The sequence below is a fragment of the Suricata suricatta genome, chromosome 3 (genome assembly GCF_006229205.1).
Source record: "Suricata suricatta isolate VVHF042 chromosome 3, meerkat_22Aug2017_6uvM2_HiC, whole genome shotgun sequence".
Classification (NCBI taxonomy): Eukaryota; Metazoa; Chordata; class Mammalia; order Carnivora; family Herpestidae; genus Suricata; species Suricata suricatta.
In genome coordinates, this window is record NC_043702.1 from 170,216,695 (window position 1) to 170,233,280 (window position 16,586).

The following is a 16,586-nucleotide window of genomic DNA, read 5'->3' on the forward strand; positions in this document are numbered from 1 at the left end:
TTACCGGACAAACTAAGCTGTCTTACTGGTCCCTTTGCCTTGGGTTCTGCCACTTCAAGTCCACCTTCCAAAGAGCAAGCAAAGGAAGATATTTACAATAAGACAGATGTGTCCAGTATAGGTCTGCTCCTGTCATTTCTCAGTTTTCCCCTTTAAAAGCTTCCTGATGGACTTCGGGCACCTGAGTGGCTCAGGTGGTTGAGCATCTGACACTTGATTACTGGTTGAACTCAAGTCATGATCTCAGGGTCGTGGGATGGAGCCCCATGTCGGGCTCCATGCTGAGCGTGGATTCTCTCTCTCCCTCTGCCTCTCTCTCTTTTTCTCACTCTCTCTTAAATAATAAATAAATAAATAAATAAATAAATAAATAAATAAATAAAAGCTTTCTGATGGACTCAAGCTGCTTAGTCTGGGAGACAAGAGGTCCCCTGCCTACATCTCAGCCTCCCAGCCCACCTTTCCAGAATTCTCTCCTCCCAATCCCAACCTGAAGGGGTAGGCTCCAGCAAGAGAGACATATTTGTGGTTCAGCCACACCCACTTCTTTCTGTCTGGCTTCCTGAACCTCCCAGCTTGCGCCCTTGGCCTGAACTGCATTTTGCTTTCATCTAACTCCTCAGTACCCTTCCCAAAAAGGCTCCGTTGTCACTCCTCCAGGAATCCTTTCCCGCCTCCTCCTCTGCACCTTTTTGCCAAAGAGGATTAGGTGCCCCTCATCTGTGGTCCCATATGCTCTGTGCACAGCACCGTCATTGATCTGACTATATTTCTTTCTATCTGTGCAGACGCCTGTCTGCCTCACAAGCACATGTAAATTCCATGAGGACAGAAGAACATCTCATTTATTTGTTCATAACTCGTGTCTACCACATAATAGGTTCTCAGTCAATATTTGTTGATTAAATGAATTCACATGAATCCTCACACTCACAGGCGAAAATACCAACAGATGCGTACACATAAGTGTGCTCAGCATCTCCCTGGAGCCGGATTGAAGCACCTGTGCCTGTGGAACGCTCCTTATTTCCCTGTGTAATAGCTTGTACAACTCACTCCGGAGGCCTGCACAAGGCTCTGTCTCTTCTCTCTGTGTCTCTCCGTGTGTTTATGACGCTGACCTGCACCCTGCACTTGGATTTCAAATTCACATTTAGAGCAACATTAAGTATAATTGAATTCCTAATTGAAGAAGAAGACAGGACCAAAAAAAAAAAAAAAAAAAAAGGAAAAGGAGAATGCTTATTTCTGCTGGGAGAAGACCGTACAAGTACAGAAATACCACCCAGGGAAATCAGCAGTGAGAGGACCTTTCAGATTGGAAGACTCAGCTTTGGACTTCATTCTGGTGTGCGCAGGAGCCAGATTTATCCCACACAGACATAACCAATATAATGCCAATCCCAGAGACATCCAGCTAGCTTTTGAAACACTTCTGCTCGTGGACCTTGGGATTATACATATATATACATAAATGCATGTATATATACATATTTATTCATATGTTTGTGTGTTTATATATATACACACTGTTCACACCTGCAAAAATATTCTCCAATATTGGTGGAGCATTAGACAACTCCAGTGAAGGCTCCTACTGGTGATTCTTTTATTTATTTATTTATTTATTTATTTATTTATTTATTTATTTATTTATTACAAAGCAGTTTATTAAAGCAAAAAAATATACTCAGGGTAGAGAGTGGGCGGGTTCCCAGAGGTGGAACTGGCCCCTTTCTAATTCGAAGTCCCTTCATCTTGGGCGCCTGGTGGCTCAATCAGTTAAACATCCGACTCCTGATATTAGCTTAGCTCTTCATCTCACACTCCTGAGATCGAGCCCTACATTGGGCTCTGTGCTGAGTGTGGAGCCTGCTTGGGATTCTCTCTCTCCCCCACTCCCTGTCCCTGCCCCGCACTCACATGTTCTCTCCCTCTTTCTCTCTCTCAAAATAAATAAACATTAAAAAAAAAAAAAGAAGAAGAAGTCCTCAATCTTGGCTCCAGACAGGACCAGGACCATGATCTATAGGACCCACTAAAAAGGAGAAATCCCCTTAGGCAAAAACCCCCTTGTTCCAAAATCATTGAGAATTTCAAGACAGCAAGGTCAGAGCATTAAGCTAAACCCAAGGCCCCTCTGAGCCCAGCGTCTTGTGTGACTGCACAGGTCACATGCCCACAAAACCAGCTCTGGTGCAAGAGTCCTCAAATCAATCCCAACTACCACCTCTAATTTATCAGAGGCCACTCTGATTTGATTCTCAATCTCCCTAGTTAGGAAGTGTGAACCTCGTTAGCTCTTTGCATACCCTCTTAATTAGACCCCGGTCTCTTTTTTATTTTTTTAATTTTTAAACATTCATTCATTTTTGAGAGGCAGACAGAGACAGAGCATGAGTAGGGGAGGGGCAGAGAGAGAGGGAGACACAGAGTCCGAAACAGGTTCCAGGCTCTGAGCTGTCAGCACAGAGCCCAACGTGAGACTCGAACCCATGAACCATGAGATCATGACCTGAGCCAAAGTCGGATGCTCAACCCACTGAGCCACCCCAGGCGCCCCAACCTCGGTCTCCTTTTCAGAACATTCGTCTGGGGAGCCTTGTGCAACGGTTATACCTACTCTTTCACTCTTGTCATACTGCACGTGAAGAAGCTGGCTCTGTCTCTCCCTCTCCCTTCCCAGTTTGTCCAAGATTCACGTTCAGAGGAGGCCTACTGACCTAGCCTGAAGTTCAGTAGAAAGGAGGATCTCCATGGGTCTGATGAGAAAGAAGTACCTTCCAGTGAATCGTGAGGGTCCCCTCCCCCACCAGTGTCCCTACCAGTTGCCAGCAGCCTGCACCCTAGGCATGCTGGGAAAACCTCCCACCCAGGCCTTTGCCCTGGGTCCGGAGTCTGTGCCCTATCTAGGTAGTCGCTGGCAACAACTGGAGGCCACCCACAACAGAAGTTCCTTGTTTTCCAGGTATGGAGGGCCGTAATCCCTAACTCCAAACACCGGCAGCCCCTGAGACAGGCAGCGTGGAAGTTGGGGAGAGGCGTCCCACACCAGATGCTGTGCCCTGCAGGTGACGGGCCTCAGAGCAGCAGGTGGGAAATCTTTTGGGGGCCAGAGACTAAAAGCCATACAGTACAGATAATGCAGAGGGTAAGGCCCAGGGCAGGTTAGGGAAGGGGTTCTACAGGAGGGGAAGAAGAGGAAGAAGAGGGTCAAGGGCGCCTAGAGCTGACCGCTAACCCTTCCCACATCCACCCCAACATCTGAAGCCATGGCCAATGGGGAAGATGAGCCGAGGAACTGTGCGGTGTGCGGGGACCGAGCCACAGGCTACCATTTCCATGCCCTGACTTGTGAGGGCTGCAAGGGTTTCTTCAGGTGAGAGCCTCCCTCCCAGTAGAAACGCCCTCCCAAACTGCCACCAGGAAGCCCTTAAGCCCCGGCATGCGGCCGAGCTGCCCGGCTGCAGTCTTCCTGCATCCCAGCGCCTAACTCTCCCGTCGCCAGCATGCCACACCTTGTCAACCTCCACACTGCGTAACTAGGTGATATGATAATGGATGGAAGGCCAGGTGTTTGTCCTATGGACACAGACCCTGGGTCAAGAGTGTTGGTCCCGTGCTCACTACCCGCAAAGCACCAAGCCAGTGCCGCGCTAGCTTGGCTTTCCTAAGGGATCCTGTGCCTCCGTGGAAATGCTTGAGATGTGTTGTCCCCAACCCACCCTCAGGGACCCTTGGGCACAGCTCAGATTAGCCTACGTTACCAGAGATCCTTTTAGACCGTGTCATCTCTGACCCTCATGGAGTCACCTGTGCACTGCCATCCCCGACCGCCCTCCCCAATGTCTCTATCTCCCACAGACGAACAGTCACCAAGAGCACTGTTCTCATGTGCCCTTTTGCTGGAAGCTGTGAGGTCAACAAGGCCCAGAGACGCCACTGCCCAGCCTGCAGGTTGCAGAAGTGCCTAGATGCTGGCATGAAGAAGGACAGTGAGTTGGCCCCCACCAACACAAGAATCCACTGACCAGGTCTCTCTGCCTTGCCCTTGTTCCCAAGGCATGTGCTCCAAGTGCAGGATTTGGGAAACAAGTCAGATGATGTTACTATTCCGCTCAAAACCCCAATGGCTCCTTGTCTCTCTTACAGTCCATGATCTCATGGTCTAGCTCCCCCATAGAACCTCCCAGACTCTCTCTCCTACTCTTTCCGCCTTGCTCAGTCCATCACAGCCACACTCAAACACCCTCCTCAGGACTGTGCATCTGCACCTGGCATTCCCTCTACCAGGAATCCTCCTCCCCTAGATATTCACACGGCTTGACTTTTTTATCTGTCACATATGGAAAGTGCCTGTCACTCGGTAGGTACTTGGTAACGGTTAAAATAGTCACTTGCTGTCATTTCTCTGTGCCGGGTACTGAGCTATACTCCCAACAGATCATGTCCCCGGGGCTCGCAGGTGTCCATGTGCCCCGAGATCGCTCGGCTAAAAAGTTACAGCCTCTGTATGTAAACCTTTCTGTCTGGCTGCCAAGCCCTTGCTTTTTCCATGACCTTACACTGCTTCTCGATACGGAGCAGGGGCAAGGAAACCGTGGAAGTCAAAAAATCGTGGTTTGAATTCAAGCTCCATCACTTAAGTATTTTGTGACCTTGGACCCGTCACTGGAATGTCAGCCCGTCTGTGTCTCTGAAAAACATGGATAATAACACCCGCCCTGTCCACCCAGAGGGTTGTTGCCTCCAGGGAGGTTTAACTTCAGCACCCTTGAAATGATGGTGCCGTGGAAACCTAAGGTGCTGTTTTAGGCAGCAAAAGCCCCCCCTCTTCGGCGTCACCCAGAAGCCAAACATCTCCCTTCACCATGACCGCCTGACCCTCCACCCTTCCTTTCTTCGCTGCGGGGCCCCATTTTTCTGCTGCAGTGCCTCGCAGGATGGGGAAAGCGGCCAGGAATCCCCTACTACCAGGAGCCTCTGGGAGCCAAGCCCTCTCGCCCCACATCCTTCGCTGTGTGGGGTATCAGAGGGGTCCCAGACATGGGGCTGGCAGACGGAGGTGCTCCAGGCGGGTCTCAGTGGCCCTGTCCTCTGTCTTCCCCGGGCGCAGTGATCCTATCGGCAGAAGCCCTTGCACTGCGGCGAGCCAAGCAGGCCCAGCGGCGGGCCCAGCGAGCACCTGTCCAGCTGAGTGACGAGCAGAAAGCGCTGGTCCGGACACTCCTGGGGGCCCACAGCCGCCACGTGGGCACCATGTTTGAGCAGTTTGTGCAATTCAGGGTGAGCACTGATAGGCTTTGGGCTGGAATGTGACCAAAAGGGCTGGCCCAGGGGGCTGACCTGAGGGAGGGAGGGGGCTGCGTCCCAAGCACCAATACAGAGGACAAGACTTCTCTAGAACCCCAGTGTAGACAGAGGCTTCAGCCCAGGACCCTTCCAGGACGGGGCTGGAGAGGCCTAAAGGAGATCTCTGGGAGCAGGGCCTCTCACTGAGGCTCTGATCTCTGCAGCCTCCAGCGCACCTGTTTGTCCACCGCCAGCATTTGCCCATCTCGGTCCCTGTACCACTTCTGCTCATGCACTTTGCAGAGATCAACACTTTCATGGTGAAGCAAGTCATCAAGTTCACCAAGGATCTGCCCCTCTTCCGGTACGTGGCCTCCCCTTACCTTTCAGGACCAAAACACTCCAGGAAATTACAATCGCCACCCACACACCAAAAACAAACAAACAAACAAACAAACAGAGTCACTGACCCCCTAACTCCTCCTGCATCCTTTCCAAGCACTGGGTTGTGAATTCCCAGCTTTGCTTTTAAGGATCTCAATCAGAACTCAGAGCCCCTCTCCCTCTCTGTAGGTCAGGGTAGAGTCTAAAGTGCTCTTGGGGCACCTGGGTTGGCTCCAGGGGAACCTGGGTGGTTCAGTCAGTGAAGCGGCCGATTTCGGCTTAGGTCATGATTTCGAGGCTGGCAGGTTCAAGCCCCGTGTCAGTCTCTGTGCTGCCAGCTCAGAGCCTGGAGCCTGCTCCGAATTCTGTCTCCCTCTCTCTCTGCCCCTCTCCCACTCGTGCTCTCTCTCTCTCAAAACTAAATGGATATTAAAAAAAATTTTTTTAATAAATAAAAAATAAAGTGCTCTCACCTCCTGCTCCCCACAGGTCCCTGCCCATGGAGGACCAGATCTCCCTTCTCAAGGGAGCAGCCATAGAGATCTGTCACATCGCCCTCAACACCACTTTCTGTCTCCAAACACGAAACTTCCTCTGTGGGCCGCTCCGCTACACCAGGGAGGACGGCGCCCACGGTGAGCCGGGGCGAGGGCTGCGGCGGGCACGCGTCCTCCGGGGTAAGGTGTGCCGCACGGTGCCTGAAGGACGCTGAGCCCAGCGTCTCCCACAGCGGGCTTCCAGGCACAGTTCTTAGAGCTGCTCTTTCACTTCCACGGGACACTGAGGCGACTGCAGCTCCGGGAGCCCGAGTACGTGCTCATGGCCGCCATGGCCCTCTTCTCTCCCGGTGAGCACCCCCAAAGCCCAGCCGCTCTTGCTCACCCGCCCCTGGCAGACCGCCAGCCCTGCGAATCCACCCACAACCAAGGCTTTGTCTTCCAACCCAGCCTGCGCCCGACCCCACCTATCCTTCCCCGCCCCGCTTCTTGCAGACAGGCCTGGGGTGACCCGGAGGGAGGAGATCGATCATCTCCAGGAGGTGACGGCACTGACCCTGCACAGCTACATTGAAGGCCAGCAGCCAAGGCCTCGGAATCGGTATGGGGTGGGGGAGGGGCCATGGGCTGCACCAGGGCAGGAAGGCGAGGGAAACACTGAGCTCCGGGGAAATGCTTTTACTGTCCCTTCCCCTGGAAAACCAGGTCCCTCCGGGGCTCCAGTCCTTCCCCCGTGCCTCGGAGAGTTCTGGCATCCACATTGCTCCTACTGCTTGTTTCATCTTTTTTTCCAGATTTTTTTTTTTTATTCAGTAGAGATGCAAAGTGGTAGCTCACAGGCTCTGTATAGCAGCATTCCTGAGATCGATGACGTCCACCGCCTGGCCCTTCCACCTGGCCAGGCTCAAGAGCCTGCCAACACTCTCCTGCTGGCTCCTTCCTTGGCCCTCCCCTCCTCTCCGTTGGGCCGTTCCTTTCATTTTCATTCCCCTTCAAGTCATGGCCGTTCAGTTTCACCGCCCAAGCCAGTCCCCCGGGCCCAAAAGTCCATGATTTATTCAGGCTCAGAAGTCAACTCCACTTGTTCTCGAATGTTCCTCAATAAGCCAGTTTGGTCAGAAGAGGGATGCTTTATCCATAGGACGGACACACCCACCTTCTAGAACCTGCTCTAGAAGCCCCCATCTGCAGACTCCACACCGTTGAAGTTCTGGCCAAGTCTGGGGCTTTCTTCACACATGGCCCTCAGACCTCTGGGTTCAAGAAATATGGCATAATGAGAGAAGAAAGTGTCAGAGGGCCCCCCTCGGGGACCTTTGGAATTCTGGATACATCTGTCCTGCCAGACCATGATTTTCTCTAGTGGTCAGACCTAGCTTCGCTGAGAGACAGTTCGGGCGCTGGGGACCTCAGGGCAAGACTCCCAGCCGCCTTACTTTCCTCCTCTTTCCCTCCTCCAAAGGTTTCTGTATGCAAAGCTGCTGGGACTTTTGGCTGAGCTCCGGAGCATTAACAACGAATTCGGGTACCAAATCCAGCACATCCAGGGACTGTGGTCCATGATGCCACTGCTCCAGGAGATCTGCAGCTGAGGCCCAGCCCATCTGGTCACACTGGCCTGGAAAGGGGGAATGCCAGGGCCAGAGGTGGGGACCAGCAGAAAGGGAGCCCAGTGGTTGCAATGAAAGACTAAAGCAGTAACTGCGTCTTCATGCAGTCTTGGGGGCAGTGGGGGTGACCACGGGGACAAAGTTGTTCTCTGGAAGCACAGAAGATGAGGAAGGAGGAAGCCTCAGGGCAAGGAGGTAAAGAAGCTCCTTCTGGGAATCGAGGGGGGCCCATTGCCGAGGTCAAAAATTTAGCCCTTCAGCCCTTCTTTCCCAGCCCCGGGAGACTCTGGGATGGAAAACAGGACAGGGAGCCAATCCCATGCGGACTTTTCTGCTCTGAAGAGGAAGAAGCTAGGAGCTTTCATCGATAGGGAGATGGAGAAGGAGGGGGGACGTGAGGGGAGAGAAGTCAGCCAGACATTCCCCTGCATCCTCCTCCCTCGGTCCAGAGCCACAAGAGCACGGGAAGAGGACACCGGGGCTGGTGGCAGAGGGAGGAGCCTCACCACCGCCTCAGCAGCTGCCCCTGAGGCAGCCCCAGTTCTGAGGAGGGCACGGTCCTGTCCCCCACTCTGCTCCTGGGACCCAGAGGTCACCCAGCAGGGTGGGCTCTGGAGAGGGGCCAAGTCTCTGGCCCCAGGGCACCTGACTCAGAGCCTCCAGCTTCGCCGGGCGCTGGCCCTGGGACAACCTCAGCCCACAGTGATGCTGAAGCCACAATGGAATCTGTTGCGCCAGTGGTTGAGGAAGGCTCCGAGGGCTAGGGTGACAGGCAAGGGGGGCATCTTCTTCTCCAGCACAGCACCCACACACCAGTTACTGTCCACCAAGCCTGTGGGGGAAGGCAATGTAGAGTGCGTTATTTCTTTTTAATTTTTCTTAATGTTTATTTATTTATTTAGAAATTTTTTTAGTGTCTGTTTATTTTTGAGAGAGAGAGACACAGAGTATGAGTGGGAAGGGTCAGAGAGAGAGAGATACAGACTCAGAAGCAGGCTCCAGGCTCCGAGCTGTCAGCACAGAGCCCGACGCGGGGCTCCAACCCACAGACTGTCAGATCATGACCTGAGCTGAAGTCAGCCACTTAACCGACTGAGCCACCCAGGTGCCCGGGATGTTTATTTAGTTTTGAGAGAGAGAGAAAGAGAGAGGGAGGAGGGGCAAAGAGAAAGGGAGACACAGAATCGGAAGCAGGCTCCCGGCTCTGAGCTGTCAGCACGGAGCCCGATGCGGGGCTGGAACTTAAGAACCCTGAGATTGTGACCTGAGCCCAGGTCAGACGCTTCATGGACTGAGCCCCCCAGGCGCCCCTGGACAGGATTATTTAACAGGCTTGGAGAAACGGGTCAGAAGTAAGGCAGACCTTCCCTCCCTCGGTCCTCCCAATCCCTCGGCACCTCCGAATCCCGTCTGAAGAACCCTCACCTCTAAACACCATGTTGGCCTGGGGCAGAGTCAGGTGGTAACCAAAGGAGAAGGTTGTGTCTTGTAGCCTTGTGTTTGCCTCAAATTCCACTCCGACCTGAACCTAAGAAGCAGGGCAAGGGTGGGGGGAGGATCTGTCTCCGTGAGGCCTCCGGGAGCCCTGACAGGGGCCAATAGGATCAAGACATGCGGGGAAACGTCTGTGCAGTGTGAGTAGGAAGACCCGCAAGCCAGCAGGGCCTGTGGTGGTCTGGAGGGGTCAAAGTTCACGGCTGACTTGCTGGGGGCAGGAGATGCTGTCAGGGATCTCACCTGTTCGTTGGCCCTGTGGTAGTAACTTGCATGGGCCCCACCGGATCCCACGTTCAATGTGGCCACCCAGTGCAAGGCTGTCGAACCAAAGGGGAGGAGACAAGGAGCGTTACTGCAGCAGGACACGGGCCCAGAGCCCTCACCAAGGTCAGACCTTCCCCGCCCCTGTGGCTGTGGCCCCCGCACCCCATACCCGAGTACTTCCCAGCCAGCGTCAAGATGGCGCCCTCTTCGCCTGGCCGCCGGTGATAAACTAGCTCTCCTCCCAGCACCAGCCGGTGGGTGAGGCTCTGCAGGAAGTGAGCGACCACGATCACTGAGGGGTAGCAGAGAGACATGGAATCAGTCCCAGGGACCCCACCTAGGCCTGCTCGGCCACCCCAGCCCGCCCGAGAACTTTCTAGTCCCTGAACTGTACAGACGATGGGGACGCAGAGCCAACATTAGCAAGTGAGCAGCGCACATAAAAAGACCCTGTCCCAGTTCCTCACCCGATTCCCCAATCAGGTCAGGATTCCCTAGGGTCAGAGTAGCTGTGTAGTCATCTCCCCGATATTCGCCATCAAACTGCCAGGTCAGGAACTTGGCCTGCTGCGTCTGGAGCAGGGAGAACACGGAGTGAAACCTTCCTCCTCCTTCACCATCGCTATTGCCTCTGCTCCTCTCCCTGGAGCCCCCGGAGCAGGATGCCCGTGGGGACGCTCCAGCAGGCGGAGGCGGGGGCCGTGGGTCACCTGGAAGACCGCCTTGGCTCGGAGCCGCTCTGCCAACAGGAGCAGGACCTGGGCGTTGAGGCTGCCACTGCTGTCCACATCCCCGACCACAGTGGGGAACACCTGTTGAAGAGTGTACACAGTAAGACCGAGCTGGGGGCGGGGGCGGCGCCGCTCCGTTTCCATCCAACCAGCTAGGATTTCTTTAACAGTACCTAGCGCCCCCTAGTGGAGCCACAGAGACACTGACTTCTGCTTCTCCCACAAACCTTTACCCACGCTCCCATTCAGAGGAAACACAGAGAGGCAGGTGCGCTGTACATTCTTCCCCATAACACACACATTTCCTCCTCCTCTAGACCCGAGTCCCGCGGGTGGGCTTTTAGGGTGAGGAGTCCTCACCTCCGTGGGGCTAAGTTGCCAGTCCCCGGCGTAGGCGGCATGGAGGTGATAGCCTGGCAGGCCCAGAGCACTCATATGCACAGTGTGAGCCACCTGAGGAAAGAGAAGTCAATGGAGGGAAACAGTCCTGCCAATTGCCACCCCCCAGGCTTCTCCCCAGCCAGAGGCCTTTTAAGAATCCCAAAGACGCCAACATATCCATCACCAGACTAAAAGCAACAAGTCCCACAGGCAAGGGAAGTAGGGAAGCCCCACGTCCTCCCTCATCTGTCCCATATAGCCTGGTGAAGGCTCGAGCACAAAGGCAAGGAGGAGAGGGTCCAGGGATAGGCAGGGAGGAATAGTAAGGAGGGCCAGAGAAGTGGGAGCACCTGGAAATGGCTGCTCAGAACCTTGTTGACAACGAGCTTCACTCCCTCCATCTGTGCTGGGAACACATCTGAAGGGGGTGGGGGGAGGGGAAGGGGAGGAATAAGCACAGACGAGGAACCCCTGCCCCAGGAAGTCAGTCTCCCCTTTCAATCCCATGGAAGGCACGTTGGAGGAACTGGCCTCCTTTCAAGTCCTACCACAAAATGCTCCACTCCATTCGGGCACCTGATCCTCCCAGAGGCTGGATGCCCCAGCTGTGATCTCCCTCTCCTGCTCCCATCACTGGACACCCAGCATTCAGGACCCTCCCCTGCTCTGCCCCTTCAACGTGAGGCGCCCAAATGCCAAGTCCTCACCTTTGCAGAGCCGGTGCAGCTCATCGAAGCTCCCGGGGTTAGGAAGAGGTTCCTCTCGCCGGGGGCTTCGGCGGGGCAAAGCCCCCATCGGTGCCAGGCCCAGAGTGTTCCCCATTTCAGTCCAGAGGACAGGGGAGGGGCCGGGGTTAGCCTGAGAAAGGGCTCTATTGCTCTCTCTACCCCTCACGGGCCCCACCCCCCATCATCCGACTCCCCAGTCCCAGAAGCTTCCACATGGTCCGACGCTAGACCTGGAATAGGAAGAGTGGGGAGAGGGCACCGGTGGGGAGATTGAACCCCAGACATATTCTCGTCCCATCTTTGATTCTTCACCCCCACCTGTCACCCCCTCCCCTCCCCCATTCTCTAATTCTAGCTCCCCCACAGACCTCACCCAGCTTCCCAGTCTTTCTGCGCTTCATTCCTAAGCCCCAAGGCGAGGCTTGCACGAAGCAGTAGTTCTTACCGTCTCAGACTATCATGCTGCCCCTTTCCCCCCGGCACACCCCGGTCATCTTGCTGGGGGCAGCCATCTTGAGTGATGGCAGAACTGCGGCTTCACGCTGCATTCCCAGCGTGGTCACCCACGCCATCTTGGAATCGGGCAAAAAAAGACATCAAAGACCCGATCCTCCCTTCATTGGGCCCCGCCCAATCGATTAAAAAAAAACTGCCTCCCTCTCCCAGGGCCCAATGGGAGAGGAGGAAGCAAAGGAGTGGCAGACTCGGGTCCAGAGAGCTCCTACCCGGGCGCTTGCAGAGGCGGGCGGGACTTGATTGGTAGCGCCTCAGACTTACTCAAGTGGATGGCCTTAGATCGCCCGGCCTCTACAAGGTCGGGAAAAGCTGTGAACGTACAAGACGCTAGAGGGAGCGTCTTGGAACTTGGGCCACTTCCACCGTACAGGCTGAAGACCCGTTTTGTGAAGGGCGACAGACGGAATGATTGTGAAGAAAACTTCATTCGGACCCGGTTCATATGGCTCCTGGGTGCCCCCACCTCTCACCCCTAGGGACTCCTCACTGCCCTCCCCAGTGCAGCACAGTACACAGTGTCCCCCCAGACGAGTACGGCGCGCCAGTGCGGCTCTCCCTAGGACATGGCCCCGCACCTGGAGGTCTGCATCTCTCAAAGTTCACCTTCTAGCTCTCTTAGTGGAAAGGAAATTGGTGGGAGTTGCGGTAGAAGGAGCGGGAGCTGCAGCCTTGGTACTAACGAAACTATTCCTTGAGTTAGGCGTCCGACTTGGGCTCAGGTCATGATCCCACAGGCCATGAGGTTGGGGCCCCGAGTGGAGCTTTGTGCTGACGGCCCAGAGCCTGGAGCCTGATTCAGATTCTGTGTCTCCCTCTCTGTCTGCCCCTCCCCCGATCTCATTCATTCCCTCTCTCTCTCTCTCTCTCTCTCTCTCTCTCTCTCTCTCTCTCTCTCTGAAAACAAATAAAACATTTTTTAAAATAAAAAAAAACCCAAAAACTATTCCCTGAAACAGCTGCCCCTATGGGTTAATTCTCCTCCCCCCCCTCATTGCCCAGGTATAGTTGGCAAATAAGATCTAGGAATATGGACTCTTGGTTCCCAAATGCACTCCACTCCACAGCCAGGGACAGTCTGGGAGTGCTCTTCAAGTACTAAGCACTCCACAGAGGAATAATTGAAGATGGAATAAGAGTTTGGGGGCCCTGGTCACTTGCCCCACTAGCCCTCACATCTCCATCCCCTTCTCTCTAGAATGTGCTATGTACACTTTGAGGGTAAAAGGGTAAAAGATACAAATGCTTCAGATGTCTATTTAGCTGATGTCAAGCAAATGCCTTGGGCTTGGAGAATATACCTCTGTCCCCCCTCACAATCGGGGCTGGCACGGGGCTGGGGCCTTGGACAGAGGGCTGCTGTGGCCCCTGCTGACTCATATTGGCTGACCACCACTTTAGAATGACAGGAACTTCAACCTCTACCCTTGGTAGAAGACTCTCATTCACTTCCTTTCTTGCCAGAGCCCGCCATTTGGGAAGGGGAAGGCAGAGGCTACTTTCCGAATTTGTTTTACTGGGGGCAGGGTGTGCTCATTTATCAGTGCTCAGGAGGGTCGTTCTTCGCTCTCATGTTTTCTCCCTAATCTCATTACACATTAACTGGACACGGGAAAAATGCAATCTTGCTTGCCCTCTGGCCCTTCCTAGGATTCTCCTAATCCTCTTTCCCCTCACCCCATCCCCTGATTTCTACTCCTTTCTTCCTTTCCCAATACCTGTCTGCCCCGTTACAGTGAAGAGGGTGAGGCTGGGGGGTTAAATCTACCCACAACGGGACAACGTGGCTGAGGGATTGATACATCTGGGCTTCCCAGAGGAAAACCAGGAGTCCTGCTTCCTGCAGTATTCTTTTTTTTTTTTTAATGTTTATTTCTGAAAGAGAGAGACAGAACACGAGTGGAGGAGGGGCAGAGAGAGATGAAGACATAGAATCTGAAGCAGGCTCCAGGATCTGAGCTGTCAGCACAGAGCCCAAACACGGGGCTCGAACCACATGGGGCTTGAACCATAAGCCACCAGATCATGACATAAGTCAAAATCAGACGCCCAACCAACTAAGCCACCCAGGCGTCCCCCTGCAGCCTTCAAATCCAAAGACTGCCAGCCCCAGACTCCAAAACGGTGGATGTTGAACAAGCCGGAGGTGTATCCCCTTGGCCTCCACTAAGGCCTGCCTCCCCGCCCCCCACCTCCTCACCATGGGTCCCCTGCATGCCAGTCCTCTCCTCCCCCATTTCTCTGACTTGTTTACTCCAACATGGCCCCTGCCCCATGGGGCCCTTCCACAATCCTTATCACCTGACGGGGTTGGGGGGAGGAAGCAGAAACATATATAACCCCTGTCTCTGCAGCGAGCAGACACAGAGGGCAAGGACACACACGCTGACCAGGGTGGGTAAGGGAGCAAGTGGTGTGGCCGGGATCCAAAGACCAGGTTTTAATTGTGGAAAGGGAGGGAACCAGGTTGGAGTGGGTTCCTAGGTAGAGGTCTCAGGGGAGGGGCTGAAGCTGAATGAAGCTCCTTCAGCTTCAGCCCCTCCCCCACCCCTAACTGTTTCCAGGCCACCTTCACCACTGCCACCACCATGAAGTGGCTTGCCATGACTGTGCTGCTCCTGACCATCTGTAGCCTTGAAGGTGAGTGTGGTATGGAGAGGGGTCCCAAGAAGCAGAAAGTGCTGGGGGTCCTAGTTACCCATCTGTCTGTGCTTGTACGCCCAGCTCCAGCAACCAGAGAGCGTTCAAAACATAGATCTTTCCTCCTCTAAAGCTCCTGGAGCTGGGTGCATTGGGGAGGGGCCGAGAGCTGGGGCTGGCTCCTGACAGAGCTATAACTGGAGGCCAAGACTCCTTGTTGGGTATCCCGCTAAGAAGATCTGTGTGTGTGTGTGTGTGTGTGTGTGTGTGTGTGTGTGTGTGTGTGTGTTTCCGCATATGTGCAGGGGCTTTGGTGCGGAGACAGGCGGAGGAGCGGAGTCTGCAGACTCTGGTCTCCCAATACATCCAGACGGTGACCGACTATGGCAAAGACCTGATGGAGAAGGCCAAGGGCCCAGAGCTCCAGGCCCAGGCAAAGTAAGTTTCAGTGAAAGGGGCTCAGGGGGCACCTGGCGAACTCAGTCAGGGGAGCATGCAACCCTTGGTCTCTGGACTGTGAGTTCAGGCCCCACATTGGGTATAGACATTGCTTAAAAATGAAATTTTAAAAAGGAAAGAGAAAAGAAAAGAAAAAAAGAGGGCCCGGGTAGCTCAGTTGGTTAAGCGTCTGACTTCGGTTCAGGTCATGATCTCGAGGTTTGTGAGTTTGAGCCCCTCATCAGGCTCTGTGCTGACAGCTCAGAGCCCAGAGCCTGTTTCAGATTCTGTGTCTCCCTCTCCCTCTGCCCCTCCCCCGCTCATGCTCTGTTTCTCTCTGTCTCAATAATAAACAAAAACATTTTTAAAAAATTAAAAGAAAAGGAAAAGAAGAAAAGAAAGGGGCTCAGTAAGCAGGGAGCTATGGAGAGTAAGAAAGGAAAATGGAAAGTTGCACAGAAGACTGAGCTCAAGGGTGGGGGTTTGGGAGGAAGAGGTTTAAGTCGGACAGGAAACTTCCTTCACCACCTCCTAGATCCCATGGACTCATGGACAGATGGGGCCAGCAGGAGCCAGGCTTTGAATTTCGATCTCTAGGGTCTGTTCCTCTGCCCAGCGAAGGGCTTATCTCTCCTCCTAGGCGTGTGGTGGCATGACAGGCACTAAAGTCTGGGGAGCTGGGTCTCACCTCCCACCACCACCAAGGCCCCTGCCAGCGCCTTGGGTCTCTCACACTGACCTCTAATCCTTTGAATACACAGGGCTTACTTTGAGAAGACACAGGAGCAGCTCACACCCCTGGTCAAGAAGGCTGGAACGGATCTGATTAACTTCTTGAGCAATTTCATGGACCTCAAAACACAGCCTGCCACCCAATGAGGTGTCCAGCCCATTGTCCTCCATTCCCAACTGGGCCCTGGAACAGCCACTGGCCAGGCCTAGAGCCCTCTCCCCACCCGCCCCTTGTTTTCAACAATAAATATCGAAGGAGTCAGGTGTGAGCATGGTGCTTTGGGAGGCTGGATAGGTCGGGGAATTAGAGAGATCTGCTGGGAGAGGGGAGAGGGGAGAGGGGAGAGGGGAGAAGGGAGAGGGAGGGCTGAAGAGATAAATGACAGAGATAATGGGGAACGGTGCCTGAGGTTCTTCTCTGTGCCCAAGGCATCTGTCCACAAGCCTGGGACAGCAGAGACAGAGCACCTCTGCATTGTACAAGGGACGGTGAAAGCAAACTGAGTCCCTAGGCTCCTGGAGGTTGCAAGAAAGGAGGGCACTATCCCCTGCCCCCCGAACTTCCTCTTGATCATTCTATGCAGAAGAGACAGCTTCCCAAAAATGAACCCAGAGGTGTCACCCAAGACCCTCCCTTCTCTTCTGAGCCAGGAAGACTCACAGAAAAGACTCGAATTCACTCCTCTTCCCCCAAAATGCTCACATCCTGGGACGCCTGGGTGGCTCAGTTGGTTGAGCGTCCAACTTCGGCTCAGGTCATGATCTCGTGGTTTGTGAGTTTGAGCCCCACATAGGGCTCCATGCTGGCAGTTCAGAGCCTGGAGCCTGCTTCAGACGCTGTGTCTCCCTCTCTCTCTCCTCCTTCCCTATTCACGTTCT

The 16,586-nt window shown here is 54.2% G+C and overlaps 3 protein-coding genes across 9 annotated transcripts; 2 read left to right on the forward strand and 1 right to left on the reverse strand.

The window, feature by feature from the left end:
* The first annotated feature begins 2,928 nt into the window (after nt 1-2,928).
* On the forward strand, nt 2,929-7,874 carry NR1I3 (nuclear receptor subfamily 1 group I member 3). 6 transcript variants are annotated; one of them, XM_029935750.1, is made up of 9 exons: nt 2,952-2,968; nt 3,271-3,379; nt 3,865-3,995; nt 5,117-5,286; nt 5,517-5,656; nt 6,166-6,311; nt 6,407-6,523; nt 6,624-6,774; nt 7,636-7,874. In XM_029935750.1, exons 2-9 carry the CDS (start codon nt 3,273-3,275, stop codon nt 7,763-7,765), a joined length of 1,092 nt encoding a protein of 363 aa, XP_029791610.1. In that variant the 5' UTR covers nt 2,952-2,968; nt 3,271-3,272; the 3' UTR covers nt 7,766-7,874. The 6 variants fall into 6 exon arrangements, with proteins under 6 accessions (XP_029791613.1, XP_029791610.1, XP_029791612.1 ...); XM_029935749.1 differs by lacking the exon at nt 2,952-2,968 and adding an exon at nt 2,973-3,093; XM_029935751.1 differs by lacking the exon at nt 2,952-2,968 and adding an exon at nt 2,999-3,093 and having other exon boundaries at nt 6,669-6,774.
* TOMM40L (translocase of outer mitochondrial membrane 40 like) lies at nt 6,837-11,955 on the reverse strand. Its single transcript, XM_029935755.1, has 10 exons — nt 11,830-11,955; nt 11,364-11,614; nt 11,007-11,074; nt 10,636-10,728; nt 10,255-10,356; nt 10,012-10,117; nt 9,714-9,836; nt 9,521-9,597; nt 9,209-9,311; nt 6,837-8,615 (listed from the first exon to the last, which is right to left on the reverse strand). The coding sequence occupies exons 2-10, from the start codon at nt 11,476-11,478 to the stop codon at nt 8,476-8,478; spliced, it is 927 nt and encodes a 308-aa protein (XP_029791615.1). The 5' UTR covers nt 11,479-11,614; nt 11,830-11,955; the 3' UTR covers nt 6,837-8,475.
* APOA2 (apolipoprotein A2) lies at nt 10,270-15,930 on the forward strand. Of its 2 annotated transcripts, none has more exons than XM_029935757.1 (4): nt 10,270-10,375; nt 14,462-14,537; nt 14,843-14,975; nt 15,737-15,930. In XM_029935757.1, exons 2-4 carry the CDS (start codon nt 14,486-14,488, stop codon nt 15,852-15,854), a joined length of 303 nt encoding a protein of 100 aa, XP_029791617.1. In that variant the 5' UTR covers nt 10,270-10,375; nt 14,462-14,485; the 3' UTR covers nt 15,855-15,930. The 2 variants fall into 2 exon arrangements, with proteins under 2 accessions (XP_029791617.1, XP_029791616.1); XM_029935756.1 differs by lacking the exon at nt 10,270-10,375 and adding an exon at nt 12,346-12,481.
* The last annotated feature ends 656 nt before the right edge of the window (nt 15,931-16,586 follow it).